Source organism: Sceloporus undulatus, chromosome 6, assembly GCF_019175285.1.
Source record: "Sceloporus undulatus isolate JIND9_A2432 ecotype Alabama chromosome 6, SceUnd_v1.1, whole genome shotgun sequence".
In the NCBI taxonomy this organism is placed as follows: domain Eukaryota; kingdom Metazoa; phylum Chordata; class Lepidosauria; order Squamata; family Phrynosomatidae; genus Sceloporus; species Sceloporus undulatus.
Window position 1 is genome coordinate 8,718,392 of NC_056527.1, and position 13,449 is coordinate 8,731,840.

General features: G+C 41.2%; 1 protein-coding gene across 1 annotated transcript in view; it reads left to right on the plus strand.

Annotated features, from left to right (window-relative positions):
• The window catches only part of LOC121932863 (sodium channel protein type 5 subunit alpha-like), a 345,269-nt gene that overhangs the window by 271,018 nt on the left and 60,802 nt on the right, over positions 1–13,449 (plus strand). Inside the window, exons 17-18 of the mRNA XM_042471901.1 lie at positions 2,203–2,349; positions 8,509–8,632. Of these exons, the coding sequence (XP_042327835.1) occupies positions 2,203–2,349; positions 8,509–8,632 (271 nt within the window). The remainder of the gene's footprint in view (positions 1–2,202; positions 2,350–8,508; positions 8,633–13,449) is intronic.

Consider the following 13,449-nt stretch of genomic DNA (forward strand, 5'->3'; position numbering starts at 1 on the left):
ACTCCCTTTTACAAATAGATTTTGTGTCATGTTACATTTCATTATATTATATAAAAGCACCTCAAGTGAGCATTCTGTTTTATTTCATCTAACCCCCCAATTAGTGCAAAAGAACTGTATGGATAAAATTGTTTGTATCATGATTACAGCCCCTTTGTGGAGCAGGAACATTAATTTTAAAAGAAAAGACATTTGTCTAGCTGATTTTTGAAAAATTAACATTGAATTACCAGTCTTCCTTCCATATTATATATGTTGCTGCTGGAGACAAAATTCCAAAACCCCCTGATTATAACGTGATCTTTTGGCCTGCAGAAAACAGATGCACAATCATGCCCAGCAATTACGTGGCACACTTTCTTAAGCACAGGGTACAGTCTTGGGCATGAAAAATTCAATTTATTAGAAGTTAAAATATACATCGGGCCCCATGCCCTCTGCAGCAGGAAATCAGTAATTTAATTTCAAATTAATTTACTATGAAATCAAGGCGGCATTTGAAAGGTGGTGGTTAATGGGAACCTGACAAACTGAGACCATTTATACCACACACACCCAGTTATTTAGGCAAGGTGGGGAGTTTTCCTTTGTCTTTGGTGTTAGTTCGGTTTGAAAAGAGACATATTTCTCTGTTTTCCTTTTGCTGTTTCCTGTGGTGAGATAACTGCACAGTCAAAGCAGGTGGGCTAATAAACTGCGATGTGGAAGGCATACGGGGGGTGTCCATATTTTTAAAAACATCAATAATATTATGTCTCTAATAAAATATAAGGAGGGGGAAATATAAAGAGATGAAAATAATAATTGTTTTAAAATCCCATTTTGCTTGTAATTGCTTTTTAAACAGCAGGAAAGTCTTCGCCTTAGCAAATCTTTAAAAACCAGACAAAGCTTTATTAATGTTTTAGTACCAAGGGGAAGTTAAGACAGCTTTATGGCTTAGTAGTTCCCAGAGGGAAGCACACCAAGACCTGCGCAAGCAGAGCCCATAAACAGGTTCTGAGGTCCCTTGCAAAGGATGACTAGTGGGTCAGATTTGCTCCTCTCTATGTGGGAGAAGAGAGGACAGATGTTGGGATGCAGGTTCTTCACAGTGCAGCCACTATCACCAGCAGCTTGCTCAATGCAGACACATCCATGGCAGCTGGAACAGGTTATAGGGGTGGCAGATCAGGACTGTTGCAGAAGAAAATGAGGGTAAAAACTGTAGGAAGAAAGGATGAAATAGAGGGGAGCAGAACAAATGGGGTGAGTAAGGTTAGTTGGAAAGGCATGGAGTGGAAAGGGGGGAAATGTGAAATAAAGCATCTTTTCTACTTAGAGCAGCGCTTCTCAGCCTTGGTTCCTTGGCACCCTAGGTTTCCACAAGAGGTTGCTTGGGGTCCCTTAAGAGATAATGAATGGAAAAAACAATAAACTTTTTTTTAAAGCTGTAGATACAATAATTTTTACGCAAAGGTTCCCTGAGATCTGAAAATTATTCCCAGGGTTCCTCCAGGGTAAAAAGGTTGAGAATGGCTGACCTGGTGTGACTGGGCTAAGCTGGCTAAGGGTAGGTTGTGGGAGCTGTGATCCAAAAAACAGAACTTTTCTGCTACAAATGCTGGGAGGCAGGATCCTAGTTGGAGGGTTCCATGAGTTGTACTCCAGAAGAGTAACTTTCCAAAGCAGTGTCCCAGCACTGCAGAAATAACGCAGTTTGATATCACTTTAATTGCCATGGCTCAGCTATAGAATTCTGGAATTTGTAATTTTGTGAGATACAGTATTTAGGCTTCTATGTAAGAGAGCTCTGGTGCCTCAACAAACTATAACTCCTAGAATTCCATAGGATGGAGCCATGACAGTTAAAGCAGTGTCAAACTGTATTATTTTTGCAGCTGAAGACATAGTAAATAGCTTGGTCTGAAGGAAACCAGAAGTTTTCTAAAGAATTGCTCATAGAGGTAAAATTTGAATCTGACAGAATATAAAGATCCTGAAAAAATGCCGTGAGGATTATTATAAAAATGCTCCAACAATAAGCACCTGCAATCTTGTTCACCATCTTTTATTGCCCTGCCCTAAAAGGTATGACTTCTGATGAATGTATCTGAGCCAGATTTTTCTCACCAACTTGTAGTGTGTATTCATGTAGTATTCTTACAAAACGAATGAACTATAAAAGAAAAAGAGATATACATATGGGATTATTTCCACCAGGACAAACAGCAGCCACTGAAGGGGCAGCGCTACAAAAGCCCAGCCGTTCGGAGCCAGGCCTCTGAGATTTGCGAAGAGTTAAGTGAGTTGAACACAGACAAACAGTCGAAATCTGACCCTCCACTCCCATCCATAGGGCAGCAAGAGGTAACAGCGCAGCTCATCGTGTCAGCTGCCTGCATTTTGCATGCTGTCTGTTGCCTGAGCTCAGTAGTGCATGCAGTAGAAATGGGATGCTGCATGGGGTGCTGCATGTGTATCATTTTATTTACAATGAATCTTGCCAGTGTTGAAAATTAACAGTGAGGTCTAGTTGCTGTAACTGTAAGATGTACTGAAATTAAGAAAAAATGTTGAGAAAATCACAGGGAATTTGTACAACATTGGAGAACAGAATTCTAAGATTTAACATTTTGTGGAAAACATTTCTATTACTGAATGTCAAGCTTATGTGTAAGACCTGGGGAATGACCAAAATACTTCAAAGGCAGCCAAGAGTATTATGGCCTCGGAATTGCTTCAACTCTCCACCGTTACCTTGGCCCTCCATTCTGATACAGGGTGGCTGTTTGTATGTGTGTCCTGCTGAGCCATCCAATGTGTTTGCCACTGCCTCTGGTCTCTTTGCTGTGAGGTCAGAATAAGGTGCCCAGTGACAATCACATAGCTGGGCACCTCATTCTTACTTCAGAGCAAGCGACTAGGGCACTGGGGGACATGCCAGATGGTTCAATGTGACATGTTTTGAACTGCTGCCTGGCATTGGAATGGAGGGCTCCAGATCTTCCAGGGTGATCCAGACCAAAAGGTAAGGTTTTTTTTTTTAAATGCATTTTAAGAGCATTATATACTTGTGCTGAACAGGCCAGATGTCATCTACACTGTTTGCTCCAGATCCAGGGTTTGGGCTGCCCATCATCCATTCTCCCTGGTGGGAGGGCGAGGGGAGGACCATTTATTTGGCCCATGCAGACAGGGCCCTGGAGGCTTTGGATAAAATGAAGAATGGAACATTTCACCAACACTGGAAGAGGAGAAACTCCTGTTTTCAACTTCATGCAGATATGTGGTGACATCGCTGTCTGCATCTAAGGTATGGGACAGAAAGCCCTGAAGCGCCGTGCTGCCGCCAATACTAGGGTTAGGAACTGCACACCAACCACACAGTCCCTAACCCTAGCACGGCACAGCGGCAGACTAATGGCAGCGTCCCGTCCATACGGGCGCCGCCATTTTGATGTAAGCGACATGCAGCATAGACACGTAGCTGTGTGATGCTTACTTCACGAGTGTGCCATTGGCACATTCTTGGCGTCCACCCTGTGACGGAAAAAGAACCCATTTTTTCCAGGTTCTTTTTATTGCGGAGGGACGCTGCATGGTTTGGCGGCTGTGGCATTTCTCTGGAGGGAAACAGAATGCTTCCAGGCCACCCTTTTAGGGCGGTCTGTCCTGGGCCTAGGTATCTAAGTGTAAGCCAGATCTTAGAAAATTTAGGTTGCTGGATGCAACTCCCAGAATGGCTAGTGGTCATGTTGGTTGTGAGATTCTGAGAATTGTAATCCAATAAGAAACCTGTTGGAGAAACTGTCTTCAGTTCAGTTGAACATAGAAAACATTCACAATGACAGCCACCCTAGAAAAAGCAACTTGCATGAGTTTGGAGTTTCTGCTATGGTTGATCACCCCACTGAGAGGCTCTGGCTTTCCAGCCTTGTACCATTTTAATGGGAAACAAATCCTCCCTAACGAGTGTCAGCAACATCAGCCAATGAAGGACCAGTTATTAAGGGACATGTCTACACTGATGGGAAAATTTCCACCCACCTCATAACCGCAGCACATTTTCCTAATCTGCAGAAATCACATTAATGCCATACTCACTGTAGCAAGATTGGAGAAACCCAGCACACATTTGGGTTAGGCAAACTCACATCCATGTAAAGGGGCAGGTATATGATGATCGTTTGTCCTATAATTTGCAGTATTTGGTCACATGGCCGCAGAGCATTGGTCACACATGCAAATATCCTGATTTTCCAGACAAAAATGGATTAAATGTTAGTTCCTTTTAAATCAAATTTTTGCCAAAAGACTGCACATTGCTTGTAGATTGTCATGAAGGCCATGAGTCCACGTCACAGTGGTTGTGAAATGAGTATGGAGGCTTGGGACAGTGTAGCTATCCATGAGGTTCATAGTGAATGAGGCCACTGGAATAGAGAGAGGACAGTCAGGGGAGTGGGACCATCTAGCTCTTTGTTCCAGTCCCCTCATGGTCATCCAACCCCCAGAATAGCATCTGGTTGACTAAGCTCACAATAGCTCTTTTAGTCTAAAAAATATTTCAGTTGTGATAGTGCATAACCACCATCTGGGTGACCACACACCACATCTCTTGCTGGCTTGTCAAAGCTGGCTAGTGCTGTCACCTCTTGCAATATTTGGATGCTCTGCAAGTTACTACTGGGCTACACAGCAGGTTTGCACCCATGGCTGTGACATAGAGAGTGCTACTATTAACTGGACTTTCCAATGATTATTAAAATGGCATGATGGTAGGAAGCAGCAGCAGCAACAGCAACAACAGTAAATGCTTTGCCTTCCGCCACCTCTAAAGGAATCCATCCCAGAAGACAAATTCCATCTTAGCTGAGACCAAAAGACAATTAGATTCTATTTGTGACTGTTCAAAAGGAGATCAAAGACCATGGCACCATTCCATGGAACACTGGAAATGTGGCAGAAGTTCACATGAGGTGATGAATGCCAACATGAAAGAGCAAGGCCCAAAAGATGCTATTTTTGAATACTCTGCTCTCTGTGGGGCAGTGGATACCACTGTGTCATGACCAGGCTCTGTGTGGCAAACATGCATTCACACACACACACAAATGCTGGAATTGCCTGGTCTACCTGGTGATCATCTCAAGAAGATGCAGCTACACAGCACAAAACATTTTTTTACTGAACTATTTCATATATTGCCTGCCTAAATGCCCACCTGGCACCAGATCCTATCTAATTTTTGAAGCTAAGTCCCAGCCAGCAGTCCAAGCCAGTTCTAGCTTCTCCCATTTTTGTCACCTACTAGCAGTCTGTCAGAGTTGGTGGATGTATGTCATCTCAGGGCTAGTTTTTCTTTCTTCACAAAGAAATTCATATAAATGTTTATAGACTTTTTCACCATTGACAGCGAGGATAAGCCAAATGTGAACCTAGGGCCACATATGGCTCCAAAAGCTATTTTGGGGCCCTTGACACCTTTTTGTACTCCTCCCAGAGAATTAGTTGTCTTTCCTAGCAACCCCTAGGAATGGCAGGTTACATTTAAAATAGGACTGACGTAAATACATCAGTGTTTGACATTAAAAAATACACAGTTTTCAAAACCAGAAGTATATTTCTATCTGCTTCTGGTTTTATTTCCTCCCCCCCCCCCCCCCCAGTTTTTAAAATCATTTTTGGCAATCTGTTTGGCTTTTGAATGGTGCCATGGGCAGAAAATTGCTTCCAGACCTACCTTAGTTGCCCACCCAAGGACTTCTTGTAAAGCATTCTTGTTTTTAGCCATGTTTCTTTTTCAAATGTATACATGGTCTGAGCACATGTTCTTCACCTCAACTCAAGACTTCCAAGACAAGAAATGTTTTTATTCTGTTGCCGCCAGTCCCGTCGTGAGCAAGAAAATCCAAACTCAGTTTATTTAAGGCTCAGATAAGGATATGCTGAGGATGGAGGGACTCTATGCCAGTGCAAAACAACAAATGCTTATATTAGCTGTTGTTGTTGTTGTTGTTACATTTATTTATAACCTGCCTTCTTTCCCTTCCTGGACTCAAAGCAGCTTACAATGATTAATGCAGATAACAGCTTTAAAATTCGTATCATACAGAAGTTAAAAATATAATCAAACTAACAATAGAATTAAAAGCAGGTAAAACATGACCAATAAAAAGAAAGCAACGGGTAAGGAATACTGCATATTCCAAAATGTCTCTCCTTCCAGCCCTCCCGGACAGTTGGCACTCAGATGCCTGTGAAAACAAACCAAACATCTTCACTTATCAATGAAAGCATAGTAGGGAGGCGCCAATTAAGGAAGTCAATCTTCATTAAGTTTCTTCTCAAAGGTAGTGATGAGTAATTTCAGTAATTTTCTTCTCACTGCAAAAAATGTATTTGAAAGTTGTGTAGTTTTTGAAAGCTATTTGCAATTTGGGACTTGTTCTGTGCAAACTGTGCTTGTGGTTGTTTTGTGCAGAAAACAGCATTTTTCTGCATGGAAAGTAACATTTCAATGCAGAAATATCGATTCAAGTACATAAAATGGTGTTTCCTATGCAAATTATTATACGGAATAAATCCTCGGTTACAGCATTCTCTGGCTTGAAATAGTGTTTTCTGCATGGAAAATGCTGTTTTCTAGGCAAATCAGCCATGTGCAAATTTTATGCAGGAAAAAAATCCCAGTTATAGCATTTTCTGCTCATAAAACAGCATTTTTGTCACCGGAATTAATATTTCCACATTGAAAGTGCTTTGTTTTGTTTCTCCACAAAACCAGGTGAAAATTTTATGCAGAGTAAACTCCGAACTGTGAAGATTCTTGTCAGCCCAGGATTATGTTCATTAGGGTTTCTCAGAACTTGAAAAACATGTTTTTCACAATTTCCCAAATATTTTTGAATATTCTTTCAACCCCTAGAACCAGTCTATTTTCTCCGGAGCCTAGGAACAGCCCCCAAGACAGCTCTGTCTCATGTCCTTGTAGATTTACCTGTGAGGTTGGTTGGCGGGATAGAGAGAAGAGCCCCCCCCCCCCCAAAAGTTCTCAGAACATGGGAAGGCTCATAATGGACAATACAAACAGTTCATATAGCCTATACCTGATCCATATCTGATCCATTTTAAACTATCATTCTTATTAAATACAGTTACAGTATATAAAAGTATTGTTGGTCATCTATAACCACATCAGCCAAGGACACTCAAATCTGTAAGCAAGTTGCTTCTTGCTCAGCCATTGGATTCAAACATTATATGCACTCATGTTTCTCCTTATCATCCCAAAACAAAAATGGCTAGAGACTTAATTTTGTTTTTAAGGACAGCTGGCAGTCTAAGGAAAGGGCCTCAGGTTCCTACCACCTTCCTCCATGGCTTTGAGTCGTGATGAATCACTGCCCTGTTCTATTTTTTGGTAATTTTGCAAAACATTTCATCCCCTTTCACTCCCCAGCTAGTGCACAACACACACACACCTTTTTATACAGGCGGGTTTTACATGGAACCTGTCCCTTGCAGTGTGTTTCTAATTGGAATAGCTTCATTCTTTGCTTTTTCTAACATTCTTCCCTGCAGCTTTCCTCCTGTGCTGATCTCTGCAAATATTATAAGCTTTCCTTTTGTCACTGTTTGGTTCTCCGGGTGGGTTGTTCCACCCACCGCAGCCTGTGTAATTCTCTGTTTACCTGCCGAATCAATCTAATCTGTTTTCTTTTCCCATTGGAGACTCTGCTTCAGCTTTCCCAAAACTGTGTGCAGGAACCTTGAGTTAAAGCTGATGTTGGGCAGGAGATCTTGACAGTTTTTTTGTCTTTGTTCTGCTCAGCTGCCCATAGAGCTGCTTTGAAGATAACATATTTATTTATTGGGTTAATCCACCTTTTCCCCATGGTTGGCCAACATGCGTAGCAAAAAATGAAGGTTAATGTACTTTTGGTCTATAATTGAATCCAGAAAATCAGAAAAGGTTCACCCAAAAAAAAAATGCTAAGCAAACAAAATCCTTGAGTTATCACATGGGCATGATAGCACCAACCAACCTGTGGTATCCCACCTGTTTCTGGATGACCTTTGGACAGTCATAGACCTATCGGCTCAACTGGATTTACGTACGTTTTTAGGTACCTGTTGGTTTAATGGGTCTAATGTAGTGGAGCTAAGAAGTGGATACAACCCATACTCTTCTCCCTGCCCCAAATATTTCCATTGTGAAGTGTTGGTACATTGTCCATCCATAAGCAAACAAGTACAAAATGATGCCTTTCTGTATAATCTGGAGGTTGTTTTATTTTTAAAAAATCATTTGTAGTATGCTCTGTCCTTTTGTAATGATCTCTGGATGTCAAGTGAAAAGCGTGACAAAAATTTCCTATCCTTGTCATCCACTTCCCATCAGGCTGAATCATTCATTTCTGGCTTTCTTTTTAAATTTTATTTTTTCAAGTGGACAGCAAGACTTCCGTTCAGAGGAGCCTGAGTAATTTTCTTCTCATCTTTGCCACTGTCTCTCTCCCATAGAAATTTGACGAAATCAGTTTGTCGGAAGGAAGCACAGTGGATTTGGCAATCCCCTCGGATCTTCTGGAACAGATGCCTGAACTGACAGAAGAGATGATGGAACCTGAAGACTGTTTCCCAGAACGTAAGGATAAGCTTGTCCAGTTTCTTTTCTTAACTGAAACAGTTCAGGAACCTCTGCCATGTGTCCCACAGCCAAGGATCAGACCAGTCATGATCAGACTTAGCCTTTACTGGGCTGTCACGTTCCCAGAGCTAGGAAATAGGTAGTCAATGGACTGAAACTACAAGAAAAGATCTTCTGACTAACCATAGGAGAGAACATCCTCATAGTAAAAATTACTTGACAGTCTGAGGTGGTGGTGGACTCTCCTTCATTTGAAATTTTTAAGCAGAAGTCAGTTGTGGTGGTGGTGGTGGTGGTGGTGTGCCAAGTAAGAGAGGTTTTTACCTTCACCTTCCTCTGAGACTGAGAGAGTGTGACTTGCCAAAGGTCACCCAGTAGGTTTCCATGGCTGAGCAGCAAATCAAACATGGTTTCCAGGGTCATATTCCAGTGTTCAAAATACTACACCATGTTGGCTCTCTTGGATGGCATACCTACCAATGTTTTACAGATGAAAACGAGGAAACATCAGAATGTGATCAAAAAGGTGTGGCTAGGCAAGAAAAGAGCAAAATTATTAATGGAGAAAACATGAAAAGCTACTACATTAAATAGAAAAAAACTTGGGACTTATATATCAAGTTTAGGAAACCTTGAACAAAATACCCAAAGGAGCTTACTGGGAAGGGCAAGACTCAGGCCCACTCCTTTCCTCTCCCTCCCATTGAGTTAACTGACTGACTCCCAACTACTTGTGTATCTTCAGCTCAGTTTGCAGCAACTGAAGTAGGCTGAGGGTGAAAGAGGAAAGTGGCAGGAGAAGAGAGAAAACAGAACATTGTGAAAACAGCTGAGAAAGTGGGACAGGAGAGAATTAACTGGGAATATCCCTGCCAAACTGGACAGTTGGAAGGTATGGTTTGGGGGAATCTCAGGGGATTCATGAGTGGTAGAAGATGGGACTAGATAGTCCTCAAAGTAACTTTCAACTCTTTGATTCTTGTAGTGCCTTCAAGTCATTTCCAACTTATGGTGACCCTATTGTGGGGTTTTCTTAACAAGATTTGTTCAGTATAGGTTTGCCCAGCTTCTTTTCTTAGCCTTCCTCTGAGGTTGAGAGAGTGTGACTTGCCCAAGGTTATCCAGTGGGCCAAGTGAGGATTTGAACCCTGGTCTCCCAAATGCTCAAACCACATGCTGGCCCTCTCTGTATAATTCTAGTTTCTTGTAATTAATCTTTTTATCCAGTAACCAAGGCATGACTAAATCATATTACAATTGGAACTGAATGATGGATGAATAGGATAAGTTTGCAATACTACCCTTGCTTTATTTTGTGGTTGTGTACCATCCAGTCATACCTTTTCCCAGGAAGTGACCTCCATTAAACTCAGTAGAACTTAAGCCTTTTTTAAGAAAAAGAATAGCAATTTAATTTACACAGGAGTACTATATGTACATAACACATATATTTTTTAAAAATATATTGTTATACGCAATAAATACAATACAAAATGAATTTATAGTACTATATGCTGGTTTTTCTAAACTGTGATGAAGTTCAGAATTCAAAACTTCTGAATAGGCAGGCCTGTAGGTTTGCTAAGTGCCCTTGTAGAAACAGGATATCAGGAATGTGATTTCCCCCTGCATTCTTGATGCGAAATTACCAGTCTCCATGAGTGTTCTTACTTGATTACAAAATGCAAAGTGGCTGCCTTTCTTTATGGCCTGAAAACAAATACAAGGAGCCATTTGTTATTCAATGAGCTTTCCATGATTTGCTCAGAAAAAAAAAGTGTCTGTGCAACAAAGTACACACACACACACACACACAGAGAGAGAGAGAGCATGCATGTACAGACAAATGGATGACTGACAGAATCATAGAGTTGGAAGAGACATCAAGGGACATCCAGTCCAGTCCCTGCAGGAAGACACAATGAAAGTCCTGCAACAGATGGACTTCCAACCAAAGAAGGAGATTCCACCATATTCTGAGGGAGTGTATTTCACTGTCAAGCAGTTCATACTGTCAGGAAATGTTTCTTAATGTTTGGGTAGAATCTCTTTTCCTATAGTTTGAATCCATTGCTCCAGGTGCTATTCTTTGGAGCAGCAGGAAACAAGCTTTCTCCATCCTCAATACATTGTTGTTGTTGTTGTTGTTGTTGTTGTTGTTGTTGTGCACTTTCAAGTCTTTCCCAATTTATGGCAACCCTAAGGGGGACCAGTCATGGGGTTTTCTTGGCAAGGGTTGTTCAGAGGAGGTTTGCCATTGCTTTCCCCTGAGGCTGAGAGCATATGACTTGTCCAAGGTCACCTAGTGGTTTTCATAGCCAAGCTGGGAATCGAACCCTGGTCTCCAGAGTCATGGTCCAACACTCAAACCACTAGGCCACGCTGAGTCATGTAGTAGATAGACTGATATATTTTACCAGTCTTATAGCACCAAGCTGAGAAAGTCACCCAATAGGTTTCATGTTAGAGCTGGGAATCGAACATTGGTCTCCAAAGTTGCAGTCCAGCATTCAACACTATGCCATGCTGGCTCAATGACATCCTTTCAAATATTTTACCATGGCTATCATGTCACCCCCTTAACCTTCTCTTCCCCAGGCTAAACATATCCCACTACATAAGTTGCTCCTCATAGGGCATCGTTTCCAGACCTTTTACTATTTTGGTCACCCTCCTCTGGACATGCTCCAGAGAACCGAGAAGTGTGATCTATAAGGCCTGGAAAAGATTGATGGATAAGTTGTGCATTCTCTGTACTGTTAACTGTCACGACTCATATTTTTGCACAATTTAAGTAAACATGAGTACTGATAGTCAAAAGGGCAGCAGATATCTTGCCATCTGACAGACAAGGAGAAAACATGGTCTGAGATTGGGGCAAATCAGGATTAACATCTCTACTGGGTGGAAAAGGGATCACTGACTCAAACAAGTCAGCTTCATTTAAGATTTGCTCACCATGTTTACTTTCGTGTTCAGAATAGTTCACGGACCCATACATTTCAAAATCCGCAATGGGAATTTCAAGTTCAGATTTTGAAAACGTTGCAGATTTTGAATTGACATGGAATGTGAGAACCACAAACAGTCACAATGGGTTGTGTAAAGGTGGGAGAGAATGAGAAAAAAGACCTTTAAACTTTTGTTCAATAGGTCCTTGAGGACTTTCTTCAGTGCTTGGAAACAGGACAGAAGAAATCTGGGCTTGAAAAACTGAAAGTGAACATTGACTGCATCTGCACTGCAGAAGTAATGCATTTTGACATTGCATTAAATGCCATGGCTCAATGCTATGGCATTCTGGGATTTGTAGTTTTGTGAGATATTTAGCCTTCTCTATCAGAAAGAGCTGGTGCTACAACAAACTACAAATCCCAGGCTTCTATAGCATTGAACCATGGCAGTTAAAGTGGTGTCAAACTGCATTATTTCTGCAGTGTAGATACAGCCATTATAGAAGGCGAAACAGCTGTTGTCCATCCATTTGACAAAGTGATTCACTATAGCAAGGAATTTGCCTGATTGTATAATTTTTACTGCTAGTGATTAAAAATAGAATGCTTACCCTTCATAATTCTGTTGATTGCCTTCCTAGACAGTTACTAATCCCTAGACATGTGCATAACCTGCTTTTATAAAACGTATAACAGATTAAAGCAGTAAAACAAAATTAGAACAGCCCATTAGAACATTGCAAATTAATTTTAATTATGCCTCACCTTCTAACCTCTAGCACTAAAAGGCTTTCAAATAAATGGATAGATCATCTCTGATAGATTCACCCAGTGTGCCCTTAGGAAACACAGATTTTAAGAAATATAGATTAAATATATGTATTACCAAACTACTAGATCAATAATACAGTTGTTCTCATAGAGAGCAGGATTATGTGTCTACATTTCTAAATTCACAGTCTTATTTTTCAGGTAAATGTTTACATTTTATATAAAGTCAAGGGGAAATAAACATTAAAAAGATAATCCACTTTTGATGGGCATTTTATTTTCTTCCACTGGTTCATAAAATTGTAGAATCATAGATCTGGAAGAGACCACAAGGGCCATCCAGACCAACTCCCTTCCATACAAGGGATGTGCAGTCCTACTTACAACATCCTACTTTGTCTTTTCCTGAAACTGAGAGGCTCTCAGATCTGCAAATCTCAAACAGAACAGAGCTTTCTACATCCTTCTTTACTGGCGTCTCTCTCCCTGGGTCTTGTTGTTTCCAAACCTTGATCAATACCATTAATAGGGCAGAACTACAGATTACAAAAAATGAAAATAAAATAAAAAACAAGGTAGCCACTAAAGGGAAAACCCCTTGTTGGGCACCCATTTCCTTTTCTGTATTTTTGATTTTCTTCTTGTTGCTGTTGTTGTTGTTGTTGTTGTTTCATCTTACCTTAAGCAAGGTTTCACAGCACTCAGCAGTTTCCAGTCTCAGTCAGTAGCTGCCAGGGGCAAAGGCAATGAAAAGCAAAGTGTAATCTTGCAAGAACATGAGATGCATCCCTCTGACCTATGAAGCTCTAATTGACTTGGGCTCAGGTTATCTAGACAACTATATTCTCCCAACTGCCAATCCATAGAGATTTTTTTAAATTATGGATCCCTTGTTTTTCCTACTTGATAAACAAGGAGCTCAAAATTGTGGGACTGAACACACAGTCCAAAAAGGCCCATCCCCCCCGTCTCCCAGCCTGTCATCATCCTGTTTAGATGATGCAGTCCAACAGCCCCAGACCAAGACCAGATGCCATTCTGGAGGATCCAACCCCAACCCTTGCCCAACTGGGATTTAGCAAGCTCTAA